At 42.0% G+C, this 18276-nt stretch overlaps 1 protein-coding gene across 2 annotated transcripts in view; it reads left to right on the top strand.

Annotated features, from left to right (window-relative positions):
• Nucleotides 1-246: 246 nt before the first annotated feature.
• Nucleotides 247-18276, top strand: part of gabrb2a (gamma-aminobutyric acid type A receptor subunit beta2a) — a 30225-nt gene continuing 12195 nt past the window's right edge. For both annotated transcript variants that reach the window (XM_029511758.1, XM_029511757.1), the window contains exons 1-4: nucleotides 247-320; nucleotides 450-550; nucleotides 980-1047; nucleotides 13449-13669. In XM_029511758.1, coding sequence (XP_029367618.1) covers nucleotides 247-320; nucleotides 450-550; nucleotides 980-1047; nucleotides 13449-13669 — 464 coding nt within the window. The remainder of the gene's footprint in view (nucleotides 321-449; nucleotides 551-979; nucleotides 1048-13448; nucleotides 13670-18276) is intronic.

Genomic DNA, 18276 nt, shown 5'->3' with positions numbered 1-18276 from the left:
AATGAGCATCGTTGTTGTTCTTTTCACTCCTGACACAAATGCTTGTTTCTTCATTATCCAGCCACTTGTCCCTTTAATATTTTTCTCTGCAATGGAAACTGCTCATCCACCATCATCAGTCTCCACTCTTTGATCTTGGGCTGGCTGCACGCATGCGCCCCTCATTGGCTCCTCTGCACTGTCTGGAATAAGTTGGATGTGCGCTCTCCTCACTCGCATCCAGAAACCACCTCAAAAACTGTTGCGATGGGGAGGATCAGGAAAAACCACTTTGGGATTTTGACTTTTTCCTTACTAGTGACTTTTGTATGGGCTCAAAGGTAAATTTTTTTGCATTATCATTTTTTTCCCGGTCGTCTATTCTGCATGTCACGTAGCTTCTGTTAAAGCGTGCCTGGCGTGTGTTATTAATAGGCTATTTATGCATTACACCACCTTTTTCTCCCCAGCGTCAAGGATATGAAAGATCCGAGCAATATGCCTCTGGTAAAAGAGACAGTGGACAGACTGATGAAAGGATACGACATTCGGTTGAGGCCAGATTTCGGAGGTAATGAGCAAATTGAAAATGAACTGTCATGTTTTCACGCCCTCCTGACGTGCAATACATGTTTAATGAATCGCAAAATCTGCTTTAATTTACATAATCACCCCTTCACAGCCAAATAGGCCTTTCCAATTAAGCAATGAGCAACGACGGGCATATTTCATTTGATGGGGAGATATGGGACAGGCTTTTAACGTGACAACGTCCGTCAATGTTTGATCATTTCATTGAAAAAATATTGCAACATTTGACATTATCTGCGTGTTAAAGATGTTTTTTTTTTTTTTTTTTTTTTTCCCTCGGGCGGATGGTGCACAAGTCTCCTGTAGGTGGAGGAGCAGAGAGGAAACTGTGCGCGTCACGAATTTGTTAAATTTACATGATGAGAGAATAATTCATATGTGTTGTATTAATGCCTGCTTTCCTTCACAGGTGCCCCGGTGGCTGTGGGGATGAATATAGACATAGCCAGCATAGACATGGTCTCTGAAGTCAATATGGTAGGTGCATCTTCATCATTATCACCCCGTTTAATGTTGCCAATTGCCCCTGGTGGGGCAGGTCTGGAGCAGAAGTGGGCTCCTTCTGCCGGCCGGTGTGAGGCAGAGAGCTGCAGGAACCTGAATCTGCTGAAAAACATTGCAGTCTTGTGTAGGGTTGAAAGGGACAATAATTGTGGTTCTTCCGTTCCAAGATCGCCATCCTCCTCTCGGTCTCCGCATTTGCAGCTCCGGTGTGTTGCTGCATTTGAATTCAAAACACACACTCACTGGCGCACTCGGAGCCCCGAAAGCCGCGGGCGCGCGCTCGCGCTCGTGCGCGCTCGGATGGGGTTGTGCGCGCTTGTGTGTGTGTGTGTGTGTGTGTGCGTGTGTGTGTGTGACCGCTTCACGTTGTCGAGCCTCGGTGGTGTAATTTTGTGGACACGTACCCCCCCCCGTCCCCGTCTCTCCGCGCCGTTACCTGCAGAAATGAAAAACAGCCTCCAGAAGAACCTTTCTCCTCCAAACGGCCATCGTTTGGCGTTTTGTCGCTTTTATTTCGCAGGCCAATCGCATTTATCGCCGTCTAAGGAAACGATCTTGCCCCCTTCTTGTCAGATGACGTAGCCAATCAGTTAATAATAAATGTGTGGTCACACAGCACTGCAACACAAACAGCCGCCTCGGTCTCCGGTGCACACAGATGAGCGTCATGTGCGACTTGGAGAAGACGGGAAAAGTTCAGCTGCCCATGCAAGAGCACCACCTATTGATCCGAGTGGCAGGCAGACATGGAGCTGACGGCGGGTTTAACTGCCTCAGTGGTGCATTCACTGCAGTCTTACTGCATTAAATACACTCTGTTTCTGCTGTGTTGTGCTCATGGGATGCGTTCAAGAAGCATAAAAAAACATTAAGGGAAGTCTTCGTAGAGAATGGAGAGTGTGAGAAAAGGCATCCTCTCCGAGGAGCAGTATAACAGAGATGTTATATAAGAGCATGAAAAACAAGTTTGCCACTTGGACAGGGGGGGTATGTGTTTCTTATTATTCATTGAGGCATTTTTAATTTCAAAGCCAATGTGTCATTTTAAAGTGCACTGGATCTGTTTTTATCTGAGGCAGACAGCAGCTGCTGGGGTTTTGTTTTTGATGAGGAGAGGCGCTGGACGGTCAGAGCTTCTTTGATCGAAATGGTTTATTTTGGTCAAGGATGCAGACGGAACAGCAGTGCCATGGGGGATCCAGGGAGATTTGAAATAAGAACCTCTCAATCGCTCCTGCCTCCCCAACCCTCTTTCTTTTTTCAATTTCTTTCCCCTCTCTCCCTCCTCCATGCTTTCCTCCCACCACTTTGACTGGATCCCTGGGATTAGCAGCCATTTAATCTACCTCTGCCTTGCTCTAAAGGGTTACCTTAATTAAGAACTAGGCATCTATGCAAGCATTCATCTGGAAGAAAAAAAAAAAAAACAGCTTCATACATCTGTGTATGTGTGCAACAAAACTGTGCACAAACAATGAATGGCAACTGACGTCATGCAACTCCCCGTGGCTATGACAGAGCATTCATCTCGCTCATTTCTCGGAAAAGCTCCCCCTGCCAGATCTGCACAGGCATCCCTCTGACACGATGGACAAATTTAGACAAAAAGTTGAAGAAAAAAGGAAAAGGAAAAACATCCAAGATCTCTGTGGACTTGTGTGCCACACATTGTTGTTACCTCGTGAAAGTCCTTCCTGCTGCTTACATAACAGGTTGGAATCTCCTCCTCCTCCTTTCCTCCTCATGTCCGGCTCTTTTTGGTACATAATAGATGATAACGGCAGCTGACAAAATAGATCTCAAAGAAATCAATAATATCACCCCGCTCCATGGTCACGAGGACGGAGCTGGTGACCTGTGCTCGGTGCAGGGGCTGCTTTGGTCTTCCTCATCAGGGGTAGCCACTTTTAAGATTAAAGTGCTGGGAGGGAAAACAACACAGCGAGAGGCGAGGATGAGACTGCTGGAGCACAGGGTGGGGGAGAGGTGAAGGTTACTGTTATCGGTTTCACTGTCGGCTCCAATGATATCTACATCCAGCTGGAAGCTGAATAAAAGTTACTGCAGAGCCCCGTTACCACCAGATCTGGGGCAAGAACACTTCAAACCCCACTGGATTGGAAATCATGCATCATTTCATCCACATTTTCCTTAAAACTTAGCCTCAAGTTTGTGTTATCTTTGGAAACTTTAGGAGCCCAATGGCACACTAGAACGATCTGTGGGCTACACAACATGAGCTTCCAGTGGCTGCTCCACTGGTGATTCTTTTGGGGCTGGAGGGAGTCAAACAAGGCTGAGAGAAGATTTTATGACTCTCTAGTCCACAGACTGTTTACTATTCATAATTTGATTTGACCCAAGAGAAAATCTTCCCAGAAACCAGAATGTCATCTCTGTTCTGCCCAACACGTACAAACCTAAAGTTATTAGTTATATTCACCTCAATATCATACATAAGAAGGAAAAGCAGGAAATGCTTTCCAACTTTGACTAACGAGTTTTCAATAGTGAGTCGTATGAGTCCAACCTTAAGTTGGTCTTGAAGATGCTAAAACGGAGGCATCCTGGGAAGAAATCAGGTGCAAACTAAAGAGTGCACCTGAATATAAGCCGCACCCACTGAATTTAAAGAGACGTGCAGAAAGATTTTGCCTTTTCGCCAGATCGATCGACTTTAACTTGAAAGCTGCATCATATGCATTGCTTCGTGTGTTTTCCATGATAAGGGTGTGTGCATGAAATGCAAAATAGATGACTGATCTGAAGAATGTAGTGTGGGTGCGTTTAATTTAATTCGAACTATTTCACTGGTCCACTGTGACCTGTTGGGTAATTTCATTGGTCTGATGTGATGCTAAATGTTTTGGCGACATGAAGCTTGTTACCCATAAAAATCCATAAATTAGCTGCATAGTGGTTTAAGCCGCAGGGTTCAAAGCGTGTGAAAAAAGTAAGCGGTTTATAGTCCGGAAATTACGGTACTTGGGTAAAGAGAAAGACAACGATCAAGGCCCAATTCAAGGCAGAGCAAAGAGAGGAGTGATAATATAACCTTTTTTTTTTATTTGAGTATGCTGGTTAAAACGTGACTAATTTTGACCTTTCAGAGTTTTCATAAATATTTAAATGAAAATTTCAGGGCAATTGCGACTCTTTAAAATAAAAAAATCTAACCTTTTGATTTAAAATGATCAGTGACTTTGGCATCTACCTGAAGGAAAAGGAGGGAATTAGCTGTTAGAGGTGGAAGAATAGGACTGAAACCATCAGTGTTCCTGAGCAGGGGAGCCATAACAGCAGAGAACAGGTTTGGGTTGTAGACAGCTGCTCACGCCTCTAATTAAAGATAAAAACGCCTCTGGTGAAGAATGAACTCTGCATTTCGGTCGGGGCTGATTGAAGCCATTGTGGCATTTTTCCTCTGTGTTGACATGAAGGACATGATGGTTTTTGAGTGCGTAATGGGATTTGGAGTTTCGTTCCTTCTTTTGCTCTCTTGCTCTCTGTTTCTCTGTAGCATGCACATGTGCATGTGCCATAGTAAAGCCATTTTTTGTGGCCTGTTGAGGCTCAAAAGTCAGCCATGTTGTTGGGCAATGAAAGCGTACAGGTCAGTCAGCACCATGGTAGCAGCCTCGCCTGCATGACATCACAAATGGGCTATTTTGAGAGAGAAGTGTCCTCCAAGTCCAAAGTGTGACCACACAGCCTCACTGGGTGGGCTCTGCTGACTCACTGAGGGTAACGCAAAATATGGCACAGATATGATATAATGGCCGAGAGAGCCCCCTCACCCCCTTCCTTTACCTTCCTCCTCTGGTTTGTGTCTGTCAGTTCTGCGTTAGAAACTGACTCCATCGCTCATCTTCCTCAGCAGAATGCCGTTTGTTTTTTACTGATCTCACAGATCCAGGAACCGAACTCTGACTACAGAGCATTAAAAAAGGCGGGTTTCTGCACATAGTTTGTGCAGCTGATTAAATACAAGTGAGGTCTGTTTTCTCAGCAATGCTTCATGGCTGCATAATAACGTCTTGAGCATGCTGTCCATATGCCGAGTACTGCTACAGTATGCGCTCCAAGGTTGCAATGAAGAGGGAGGTAAATGAATATTTTCACTTCAGTCTCTTTTTCATCATGCTCGTTAATTACATGTAAAATACCTGAAGTTGGTGGTTGTTAAGAGGCGCCGCCTGTGCTATAATACTGTTCTCTGAATGTTAATTAGCTGGCTGTGATTTAAAAGATTTAAACAAACCAGCTGTAGTGGCTTCTGGGATGGAGGAATTAGTGGGGCGTGAGCGTTCCCTTTATTATAATCATTATCCTGACAAGCGCTGGTTTCTTCACATGAGTAAGGGGATCTCGCCGTCAGATAACGGGAGCCGATGGCCAGAGGCCTCGGCGTTACAATACATCCGTGTGAGAGAGATGCAGCTTCTTGTGTCTGTGAATTAGCAACCATTTTGATCTTGTTTGTCCAAACTAATCCTGTTCCATTTTATTTTCAGCTTGTGGAAAATAAGCTTGTGTTATTTTTACTCAGTGTTGCCATGACAACCCAGTTTCTCTTTCTTCTTTTTCGGTGGATCTAGGGAAGTCAAGGAAAAGCGAATAAGGCCTCTTTTCCTGGGACGTTTTAAGGGTTTTTTCTTTTTGAACATGCATTTTCCAGGTGTTCTGTCTTTGAAGATGTCTATATACTTTTTATGTCTTTTACCAAATACTGAATTTCTCCTAATATGTTGAAGATTGTAGTATGCTGACTTGCACTGCAAGTGTAAGTCATTTGAGTGGATTGTTGAGTGTTATAGTGAAAATGCCCAGAACAATTTTCCAGAAATACCTTCATAGTACATATTTTGCCAAAACGGCCCCTGCAGACAAAGCACAAAAATATTCTCTCTATGAACAAAAAAAAAAAAAAAAGGGGGAAAAACAGCACATTGTGATAAATTACTTAAACAATTAGAAATTGGCTGATTAATGTGCTTTTGATAAAACTAAAATGTTTCAGTCCTTATCTGAAATAAGAGGGTCTTCTTTTGCTGTCAAAATGCAATCATGAAGAATATTATACTGATATATTTGCACTTGTTTTAACATTTTAATATGAGAAATATTTTCTGTCTTTGCTGCAGCTGCTAAGATTCTACTTTCTTTATTTGCTCAGCTGAGCTTTCAGAAAAACTAAGACAAGAATGTGCAGGTTGTCCAGAACAATGCCATTGGTTATGCTGAGTAACAGATTAATATGGTCAGCAGCATAATTACAGCACAAGAACAACACTTAATCCTGCATCTTTTTTGCATGCCTACTACGGTTTCCTTATCAAGTTTGGCCAGTGTACACCAGGTTCATTTGGAGATAAAACACAGTTAGTGACAGAATATGAACGTCAAAAATGTAATTGCAACATTATCTGGAAGTTAAACCTGGTTTGTACAGGGTGTCCATAAAGTCTCTTTGCAATTTAAAAAAATCACTACAAAAGCAATTGATGAGATATCAGATTTGTTCTATGTACTCAGTGGTTATCAAAGTTTTTAATCGCATTTCATTTGTGAATTAGAGGCACCCTGTTGATGAATTAGGTAGTGGTAAACGCCCTAACTCTAACCCGAACCCTAACCCTTGGAAGGGATGGCCTGATGCTATGCTAAAGATATCATGTATCAAACAAAGACACGGGACATCACTGACCTAAAGCAAAAGATCACAGATGCCATTGCGACCATTGATGAGGCAATGCTACAGCGAACATGGCAAGAAATCAAGTACCATCTTGATGTGCTCCATGCAACTAATGGGGCCATGCAGAGCTGTATTAAATGAAGCAAAAAAAAAAAAAAAAACAACTTCAATATTTACTCCTCAGTTTGTAATTACCACATATTTGTCTGCTAAGTTGTAAAGAGACTTTATGGACACCCTGTATATCTGAAACATATGGCAGTGAGTGTCATGTTTTTATGGTTTATGTTTCATTTTATTAAATGAAGTGATTACTTAATTCATTAGTAAATCTCGTGGTGGGATTCTGACATGCATCTCTCCTAATGCAGCTAATCAAAATTAATCAATTAGATTTAAAATAATGAGACAGTGTTCCTGTTTTTACTTGGCTGGTTTGTCATTTGCTTTAATTACCAGCACTTAGCCGTGCAAGGTCCTCACTGCAACAGTGGAGTTACGCCAAGTTTAAATTGTTAGTGGTAGTCTTTCATTATTGTCGGAAGAGGAGCAAAAAAGCTTTGTGTCTTAAAATAGTGAGTAAGTTCCCCAGAACCATTAAAAGCCTTTAATGTGATGATGGCTCCCTTAATGATTCTGTCAGGCACTTTCTACAATGGATCAAGTGGCTGAAAAAGTCTCCATAGGACCGAGAGACATTCAAGGGTCCATATTGCCGCTTTCCTCAAGAGGTGAATGATCAACACCTCATTCAGAATGCACTAGCTTGAAGCCTTTAGTTAACTGGACACAGAGAGTTCAACAAAAGAATAAACTCAGCTTGAACACTTATGATGTGCTGTGGCATCTCCTCCGGCTTGTAGGCGGGAACCAAGAGGACAAAAGGCAGTGAAGTCTGCAGACGAGCTTGTTATTGCTGAAATGTCGAATTCTTTCCTTGTGGCACTGCAGACGTTGTTATTATCAGCAGCTTCTTCCCTGCTTCTGCTGGAGCGCTCTGCAGCAGGACACAGCACATGCAAGTGTGAGCAATATAGTGGGCGTCTGCTCCTGTGAGGCTCCTGGGAGGAGACAGAAACAGAAACACACACACAGTCCACAGTTAAAGACGTTTTTATCAAATTGTTTGATGGAAATTGGCTTTACTTTATCATTCTCTTTTGACCTCACTGTAACCAAAACTTCAGAAAATATTAGCGGTGACCCTTCATCCTGCTGTAACATTTGAGGGTAATAAATGGTAATAAATGACAGAAATGACTGTGATAATAGGCACTGGCAGCAGACTGACAAGAAAGCTGTCCTTATTCATACCTATTCATTCATGTGCCAGCCATATACACAATCGTTTTTTCATGATTAGTGATGATGTGCTTATCATAAGACTATTTAAAATATAATTTTGATTCCCATAAAGTAATTAACAAACAAAGAAGAAGAACTTTGTTTGAATAACCTGAACAATGTTTAATCTTTTATCAACAAATTGTAATAAACATCACATGTTCAAATGGAAATATTGGGGATGTGAAATGAGGCAAGTGTCAGTCTGTACCGATGACATTTAAAAGTCTCTAAGTTTATTAAGGAGGGTCCCACAACACAACATTAGGGTGGAAAAGGAGAAAGATATATTGTCTACAAATTACGTTACTATCAGGTATGGAAAATGAAAATGAGTGGGATTTGCCTGGTGGACTGTTTTGCCTTTCGCAGTTCTGAAAATGGAGATGAGTACACTATGGAGGAAAGAGTGAATACATTAATGTCAGCTGTTTCTTCAAATCCGAATCTGCAAACAGAGCGGTATGTATTGTGTTAAGCTCATCTATTGGCAGCTCCCTCCCATGTCGCCTCTGACAGCTGATGTAGTTGTAATGGAGGTCTTGTAACAATCGTAGCCTGTCGAGATTTCTCAGGGAAATCCAAAAAAACAAAAAACAAAAAAGTACTCCTTGTCACTCTGTCAGATACTTAATGGAGGTTTGTTAGCCCAGGAACAGATTTGTAGTGAGACACTGTCACTGTTCGACCAGCGTTGATGTATTGTCAGGTAGCAGGCTATTGTTTGTAGCTTTGTTGTGTTTATGTATTCAGGGCTGTCTTGAAATTTTTTGTATATTAAATGTTGTTGTTCTCCACAAGATGTCTCCCTCACTGATTTTCCCTGTTCAATGTGATGTTAATGGAGTTTCTGACGGGTGATGACAAGGAGAGTGAAGGTCTTGTTAGACGGGACAGTCCGTCTCTGTTTTGTTTTGTGTGTGAAGATAGAGGCTGAGAACATAACACATAAATATCTTGATTGTTACTCAGAAATTATTTGAATGTTATAATGTTAAATTAAAAAAACCCTGAACTTCAGAGATTCATCCATGCTGATGTTTTGTGTGAAAAGGCAACTTGACTGGATGTTTTTTTCTCATCTCTAACTGAAGAGCTTTGTAGGTTTTTTGCAGAAGCTCTCTTCAGTTGAAAACCTGACAAAAATATGCAGATGCAGGATTTGCTTTGCTCACAAGAAAACAACACTCTCCTGCTGAATGTTTCCCCCTCGTCACAACAGAAAATGTGCTCCCTGGCAGCACAGTTGTTTTTACATTACACATTTGGTTTTTGTCTGTACTCTAACTTCAACTGCACTTCGGGGGATGGGAGGAGGCTGCTTTAGTTGGTGTCCCTCTCTAAGCTCAAGTGATGTCCGAGTAAAGGTAAACAGCACCATCTGTGAGGCTGTAATTATGCTGCCATTTTACAGCAGAGCCAGGAGGCAGCATGCCGGCCCGGGGTTTGTCTGTGCACCCTCTATACTCCAAAAACCCCCACACGCAGGAACTAACCCCTATGCCACCATGCTGCCCGGCACCAAAGACAGTAATCCATAAATGTTTAAAATCCAATTTAACGATCCACTTGAGTGTAAAGTATTGAGTGTTCAATCCATGATACTGGGAGTATTGTGTGAGTGATTGTGAGTGATATCGGACAGCCTGAAATCATTAGTCAGCACACTCATTTGTCAATTGGCATGTAATTATTCTTGACATTATTTTGATATTAAATATTTTATATGTTCTTTCTCAAGTAGAAACATTTTTTTCAACCTCTCGAATGGGCTTTTGTTGTGGTTTAATGACTGTTAGTAATTATAACTTGTTTTTAATTCTTTTTTGCCAAGTTTTCAGAGATAACAATAATACTCTAATGTCCCATCTTCTGTGATAACATTGAAAGTAATTATACTCTGTTGGTGTAATACAGAAATCCGGTATGCATGCAAATGTGTGAGAGAGAGAGAGAGAGAGAGAAACACAGCAGACACACCAACGCTCTTTTTTATGACAAAATGTCAAAGGCTGTTTCACTTCAGTTGTATCAAAATAATGCTGAGCAAAAGGGGAAATTCAGCAAGACTGTCGCTGAAAGACTGTTATACCTGATTAATGAATAAATGCAGCTGCAAAACACTAATAATGTTCAGATTGTCACCACAGGCCTCTGGTTAATATTGTTTTCCTCAGTTCTCCCAGTTAGTTGATCAATGATCAGCTCGTCATCAAGCTCTGCTGAAGTTTGATCAGCAGTCACTCCTTTGAATCAGGTGTGTTGGAACAGGAAACATCAGGGTGTCCAGTCTAGTTGCTCATCTGTACAAAAAATATTTTATATGGACACAATAAACAGAGTGTCAGACTCCGGGAGGTCTGTGGGGGGTCCAGGCTCTGCTGGTTGTGCTGTATGTTACCTTGTGTTGCTGTCTCTACTATTCACCTTGATTAATAGACTGTCCTGTGTGCTCCATGTCTAGTTCCTCCTCTGCCTCCTTTTATTGTAGTACCTCTTGTCATAGATTGAGGATGACAGAAAAAATGGAGGCCAGAATTAGTGAGTTAGAGTCGCGGTTCCGCACTTTAGCTAGCTCAGCTTATGCTAGGTTAGCTAGCTATTAGCTTGGCTCGTTGACGCTGGTAACGCTGGTACGTCCTTCAACATCACAACACAGGACTTTTAGGAGTTTCATCACACTGACTACACTTCTGACATTAGGCGTACAGACAACATGGCTACGTGCTGAATACGTCACACATTACCCACAAGGCCATCTGCTTAAATGGGAATGCTCAGGCCGATCACACTGCAGCGGCCATCAGACAAGTGAACGGAACCCCTGATGTGGAGCTGTTTTATATCTCATGTGCCACAATTATCAACATACATTTCTATATAGTTCATCATTGCTGAGCCTATTTTGTGTTTGTAAACCTTTCATCATCTAATCTCTACAAAAACGAGCTGTTTGTCATGCTGAATAAAGCACACTGCAGTGTGAAGGTGAGGCAGCATGTCTCTGTATGTCTGATTGTTTGTCTGTTGTGTGAGTGATGCATGTTAGTAAATTTCCCTCAGGAAAAATAAAGTACATATCTATATATCATATTTATAATAAAAATTGTAAAAATATAATATTTCTAGCATCTTAGTTTTGCCGACCCGCAATGAATAAGGAGGTCGCGGGTTCGATTCCTGGAAGGGGCAGATGGTCAGTGGGTGAAGAGGGACGGGGCTACAGCACGGAAAAGTGGATAGTAGACAGATGGTAAACAGGACCAGAAAAGAGACCAGAGCAGATAGAAGCGGTTCAGTTTCCTGTGTGGGCAATCGAACATGGCCAGGTTAATTGGTTATGAGTAATGGACTGGGCTAATGCAAGATACGGCGCCCCCGCCCCAGCACCTAGACCGAACCAGACCAGGCAAAACTGTCGGCTGGCCTGGACAGGGCTAATGCAAATCAAGTCTAATGATTGCTTTGGTGAAGCCTGAAAGTCTTTGAAAACATGGCGGTTACACAGGATGTGCTTCAACTTTCTGAAGAGTTGGTGATAGACATTTTACACCTTGCAGAGTATGTGGAAGTGGGACCTGCTGACCCAGAGCATGTAGCCTGTACAGCAAAGGAATTTATTTAAGCTGTTGGCGTTATTTCCACACTTTCCGACAAATATATTGACCACAAATTTGGGACCGGGATATTACTTGTTGTTAATGCTTTTTTGTGTGTGTAGAAAGACAGACCTGTATTCAGCTGTGAGTGGTGAGGACTTGGACCATGTTGTCAGTGATGTCCACAGAAGACATCCAAACTCTGGATACAAGCTAATGCGTGTTCCAGGTAATAATATGGCCACGATGTATAATGAAGAATGAGCCGATTGTTATGGAGAAATAATCCAGGTAGGATGAGGATTATACATCGTGGCCATATTCTTACCTGGAACATGTACAGAGGTGTGCGTGTTACAAAAACAATGAACAGTAATGTTAGACTAGCACAAAAGTAGCTAGTGATGAGAGCATCAATAGAAATGTAGTGGAGTAAAAAGTACAGTATTTGTCCTTCAAATGTGGTAAAGTGAAAGTAAAAGTATCCCCCAAAAATAATACTCAAAGTACAGATACTCAAAAACTGTACTTAAGTACAGTACTCAAGTAAATTTACTTCGTTCGTGTCCACCCCTGCTGACAACAGTGGCCTCAGTGGGTGATGTAGACTCAGCCTGCAGGCAGCAGCTAACGATCCAAGAGGTGATAGAGATATCCAATCGACAGGCTGATAATAAGACAGAGATGGAGCGAGTGTAAGCGGAGGGTTCGTCGGGAACTCTGGTAATACAGAAAATAGATGTGACCATCCTCACTGACTTTACACGCCTCAAAAAAAAAGAAAAAAAAAATCAACATGGCAGCTTGTGTATTTTTAGACAGCCTTTTTAGACAGCCTTTTTACACAGCGTTTTGGTTGTGCACACGACATGTAATGAACGATAAGAGTTAGAGGCTGAGAGAATCGATTGCTTATGATTGTCACACCAATGTGTGATGACAGGACAAGAGGCTCGGAAACAGAAGCTCTGTGATAAGTAATGACGATGGCTGCTCGGAGTAAAATCTCAAGAGCCTCGCTTCAGACTGTATTTTTTAATTTGTTTTCCTATTCATCGATTGCACTGCAATACACTGTAATAGAGCAGATCTAACTGCAGCGCTGTGGCTGTGTGGGTGTGAATCTTTTTTTAAGAGTGAGAAGCCGAGAAAACAGACAGAGCGAGGGAGAGCGAGAGAGAGAAAGGAGGTGGTCGAGTTTACAGCTACATCTCTGAGCATGTGTAAAAAAAAACTGTACAGTATCAATGCTTTTTATTTTAGATCTGGAAAACTCCCCACAATCTCTGTACTTGAGCTTGTTTATTAGGCAAAATTAGAAGCAAAACCAAGTGAGGAAAATGGGAGACAGCTGCAGAAATCCACTGGCTTCGCATCAGGAGCAGTATTTTCTCTGTGAAGCAGAAGGTGACTTCACTGATTGAGACAACAGCCAGCCAGCTGAGAAAGTTCCTCTCTAATTCTAGTCTCAAAATATGTGTAACAATAGTTAAATGATGACCCCCCCTCCGCCCCAAACCTTGGCCCTCATGGCCTTAACACCAATGGAGCACCAGTGACCTTTTGCCTGACCTTCCTATGACGTAGCATCCGTAAAGCCTGACACATGTCAAATGCTACTCTGGAACGACCTGCTGTTGGAGCTTAAAAGGTGCCAGCTGAGATAAATATTGTCACTTTGATGTCATGGACTAGCTTCACTAAACACATACCCCCCCGTCTCTGTCCTCCAGGACTACACCCTGACAATGTACTTCCAGCAAGCATGGCGAGACAAGCGTTTGTCCTACTCTGAGATCGCCTACAACCTGACTCTGGATAACAGAGTGGCAGATCAGTTGTGGGTCCCCGACACATACTTCCTCAATGACAAGAAATCCTTTGTTCATGGTGTCACAGTCAAGAACAGGATGATCCGTCTCCACCCTGACGGCACAGTGCTTTATGGACTCAGGTAAGCCTTTTACACGTGCCCTCTCTAATGTGGAATAATTAATAAATTGATGGAGATTTTTTTTATATATTATCATTAATTTTGAATGAAAACTACAATGGCTGTTAATTTTTCACCCAGACATGTTTCTTTTACAAGTTATGGCTGAGATCTGTGAATAAAAAACATGGGTGTAAAATATCCCACTTCAGTCAGATTATCATGAATCTTCAGATTAGCCAAGAAATGACTAAATTAATTATTGGTTGGGACAACTAACCACAGTGAAGACACTAACTTCTGAACTTCATCAGGATTAGGAGACAGACACAGGGGGCATCTAAAGTTGTTTTTTTAATGAATGAATAAATTAATACACTGTAAGGCAGTGCCACACATGCAATTCCAAAGAACAGATGAAATGCATGTTTTCAGATTTTATGTCACTTCTTTCCCATATTGTTGATAGCTCCAAAATGTGTTTTAATTTGTAGAGATCATGTCTATGGGTTCCCTGACCAGACTCACTGAGCAGCCTGGATCCTTTGTAAAGTTAATGAGCAACTTGCATCCTTAGAACTTTTAAGAAAAGGGGTGAGGAGTCAGAGAAGTTTGTTGTCTTTGACCAAACCAAACCTTCAGGTGTCACAGGTGCTGACTCACTGGATGGCAAACTCCCTCTTTAATATTTTGAAATATAGCCACAAAATGGTTCAGACTATTAAAATTAAATAAGATGGAACAATGCCATCTGCCTTAACCAAACAAGACAGTCTAACAGTCTTAATTTTGGATACTTTTTTTCCTTATATTTAAATTGGTGCCTACAGTTATTGTTAAGACTAAAAATTAAGATGTGTATAGAAAGTATATGCTTATTTAAGGCACATCCCCTGATGATCATCAATGTCAATAATTGATAGGCTCCGATCAATAATGAAGCAGGGTGGTACAGGCAGCTAAACTGAGTCTAATTCTGCAGGATGGTTCAGCCCATCTACAAGACATTTCTTTGTGGTGTTGGACTTTGAATCCTCTGAGGAGACTGCCATCCATAATTGATAACTCATAATCAATTATGTAGCAGTTCAATACAAACACTGAATCTGTATTTGTACTGATGCACCATATTTGACTGCACCAGCTAGCACAACCCGTCCATCACTGTGCTGCTGCCTCCTCTGATCTGTCGCCTCCTCTTCTTGTGTGTGTCTGCGCTAATGAGCTCAGATTAGTGTCTGCATTTAAAAGATGAGATTATCGTTGCTAATTCAAGATGTTGCAGCATTCAGTCAGAGCCTTCTTGCGCAAAGAGTACTTAAAAAATTTAAGTATCTGCACTGCACCAGATTATTCATCGCTACATTTTGTTTCAATACTTGAGAAATGTAATTTATAACGCTCAATTATGTAAGACCAACACATATTTTTGTATAACAGCCAAAAAGCAATGGAGACTAGGAGAGGGTTGTGGTAGAATGTCAGGGTGTGCGTGCAGCGGAGAGCTGTGGTTACCTCACATACATTGTCCTTGTCAGTACCGGTGCCTCCTGGCTCCTCCATCCTTTGGTTTGTGGGTTTGGTTCAGGTTTTATTTGATGCTAGCAAGTCCAGACACAAGCTGCTGTCAGAGTTAGCCCGACCAGATGCCTGTGTGCTCTGAGCACACTGACACATACCTGCAGAGACGGGCCGGCTGGTTGCAACAGCAGGGCTTTTGTGGATGTGACGGGGATGGCTAACTGAGAGGAGACACACAGCCCTCAACAGGAAAACAGGATGTATGTTAACACACACATGTCCCGTCAAGAGTCCCATCCTGAGTGCATAACTGTTTTGACATCTGCTGGGCTATGAATTCATATTAGTCATCATCAGTGGAAAGCTCAGAGATGGCGAATGTTTAATTTAGAGCCAATAGTTAAGTAAAAATACTGCACTCAAAATAAAGCTACACAAATGCTGCAGCAAGACCTCTGTTATATCAAGTTCCATAATTATAAATGGAATTGTTATTACTGATCTGTTAGTATGTAAATAAAACATTAATGTTGGAGGAGTCAGAGCTAAATTGAACAACTTCATATATTATTGTCATTTAATATCCGGCAATTAACCAAATTCAATTACCTGATCGCTTGTAAAAAGTGAAGTAAAGTAACTGTAAAGAAACTACAGCAGAGGTGTTAAGGTCATTTATAATAATTAATAATCCTCTCTGGCCCCAGACCTCTAGAGCTTTTCACCTCCCAAATAAACATGATGATGTCACAGTGACATGACAGTTTCACTATATGTAGTTCAGCTTTAAATCAGAAACTGTGTGGGCCACTGAGACCCTGGGTTTTGAAAATGTATGATGTACCAGTGAAGAGGGTCCAATAAAAAGACGCTATCTAGTTGCACCATAGCAAATCCAGAGGTTTTGGAGCTTCAGCCACGCTAGAGTAAGAGAGTTATCGTTTGCATCTGAAGTCCCCTTAATTTATGTAAAATTATGCAGCATAAATCAGTAATCAGAATACCAAATGGCTGAAAGAGAGAAAAATACATACATAAATAAAAAAATTATTAAATGCTACCTGTGTCAAACGAAGCCTAATATAAAAACCCAATGCAGCCAAAAGCCTAACCAATTAAATGTGTGATTGCTGCTATACAAATACATGATAACACAAGATGCATTCTCATTTTTTTTTTTTTTGATATGTTGTTGTCATGCTAAATCCTTACATAATTAGCTGCAAAAGTAAACATAATATGGCTTCAAAGGTGAATGCGGATCTGTGGTGAACTAACTGAAATCAGCAAACGCTATCAGGGGAACACCAGTTCATTACAGCGTTGTTTAGTTTGCAGGAGGCATTAGATGTTTCTGTCTGTGCGTGTGTAGGATCTGAGTTTGTGGGTGGGTGTTTGCAAGTGGGCAAGTGTTATTTTTGGGGTGCATGTGGAGGAGGAAGGGTGAGGGCGTTGTTTACTTTTTACTCCCTGGATATTTAGTGCATCCCGATCCTGCCAAACTCTGGCCTTCAATTATCAGGAGGAGCAGAAAATTACAACAGTGTTCCCAACTATCACTTTAGAGCTTGGTTTTACTCGCGGGGAGAGGCACTGATCTAATTACCCAGCCCATGAAAAGGCTCAGCCAATAACACAGATACCGCCCAGGCTGAGAAAAGAGGGAGAGAGAGAGAGAGAGAGAGAGAGAGAGACACATATGCACACAGGAAAAACTCCACTTAGCTTTTCATTTTATGAAGAAAAAGAGGGAAAACTAAAGACGTTCAGTGGATGACTCCTGATGCATGTCGCTCAAAATTCACTGAGTGGGATTGAAAAATGAGGGAGAACCAGACAAAAAGAAAGAGACATGAAGGTCAGACTTTCAAAATGGAGAAATTATTAGGATTCTCCCTCTGCCCTCCCCTCACCGTCCTTTCCCCTCCCCTCCTCTCTCTCTTTGAATATGGTAACTCCTTTTGTGAGAGGACATATCCTTGTGCTATGGAGACTGATGTCCTCTTTTGTCACGGCTAGGAGTGTTCTACTCTGCAGCTCAATAGATGGCATCGCATGGCCAGGAGGACAAAGCTACTGAGTGGAGGAAGAGAGGGATTTAAATAAGCCCTTTTTCTGTCAATACCATCAATACAGGCTTAGCACTGCCTCCCAAGTTACACATTTTTCCCAAAAAACTACTGATTGAGGCAGAATGCGTTGTATGTGCCATGTGTTTCGATGTGCCTGTAATTTCAAACTGAGAAATATCTCCCTTGATTTTGCATGCTTTGGTACATATTAGGAGCATCCTTGTTGAGCTGTTGCTGACGTTTTATTTTCAAATTTGGCAACAGTGTCTGAGCAGGGAGAGGCAATCCTGCATGCCATGTTTCCTCAGCCCAACATGGGCTCCCTATCCAAAATGGAGGGAGCTTCTCCATTTTAAATTAACTTCTAACTTCATTACAATACCAGTGTAATAATTTGTCAGTTTAATTAAAGGCTGCACAGGTTTGTAACCTGCTTTAAAAAAAAATCTCTCTCTCTTTCCATATTTAGTTTCTGCTGTGAAGCTCCCTCGAAATGAGTTTCTGTCTGGGAATTCATGGTGGTTGTGTTATGTCCGTAAACAAGGTCATTTGGAATAAAGGTGCACAGGCTGCCTTAGGGGGTCCACACACACACACACACGCTCAGCCCAGGCTGAACTGTGAGGGAACATGCACAGGAGAGAGAGAAAAAAAAAACAAACCAGCCTTTTTTAGAACTCCATGTCCTATTAGTTCCGACGCAGAGCAAATGTAGTGTGTTTGAATCTGCGTGATCTGCTAGAGCGTGGCCTCTCCTCAGGCAGGTTGGGATGAGAGAGAGGGACTGGCCCTGATGTTGATGAAGAGCAAACAAGCCTGTGCTTTATGATCACTGCTGCTGCTGCTGCAGAGGACCACAGCAGACTCGCTGCAGCGTTGATGAGGAGGAGGAGGAGGAGGAGCAGGAGAGTCAAGACAGGGAGGGAATTCTGCAGAGGAATCCTAACCTGTCTCTCTGGTTGTAAGCTATTGGTTAATTGTCGACGTGGGTATTCGACATGCTTGCTATAGGCCAGCGGATGCAGCAGCAGCACT

Source organism: Echeneis naucrates, chromosome 10, assembly GCF_900963305.1.
Source record: "Echeneis naucrates chromosome 10, fEcheNa1.1, whole genome shotgun sequence".
Lineage (NCBI taxonomy): Eukaryota > Metazoa > Chordata > Actinopteri > Carangiformes > Echeneidae > Echeneis > Echeneis naucrates.
Note: the sequence above shows the minus strand (reverse complement) of the source record. Positions and strands in the feature narration are given on the sequence as shown.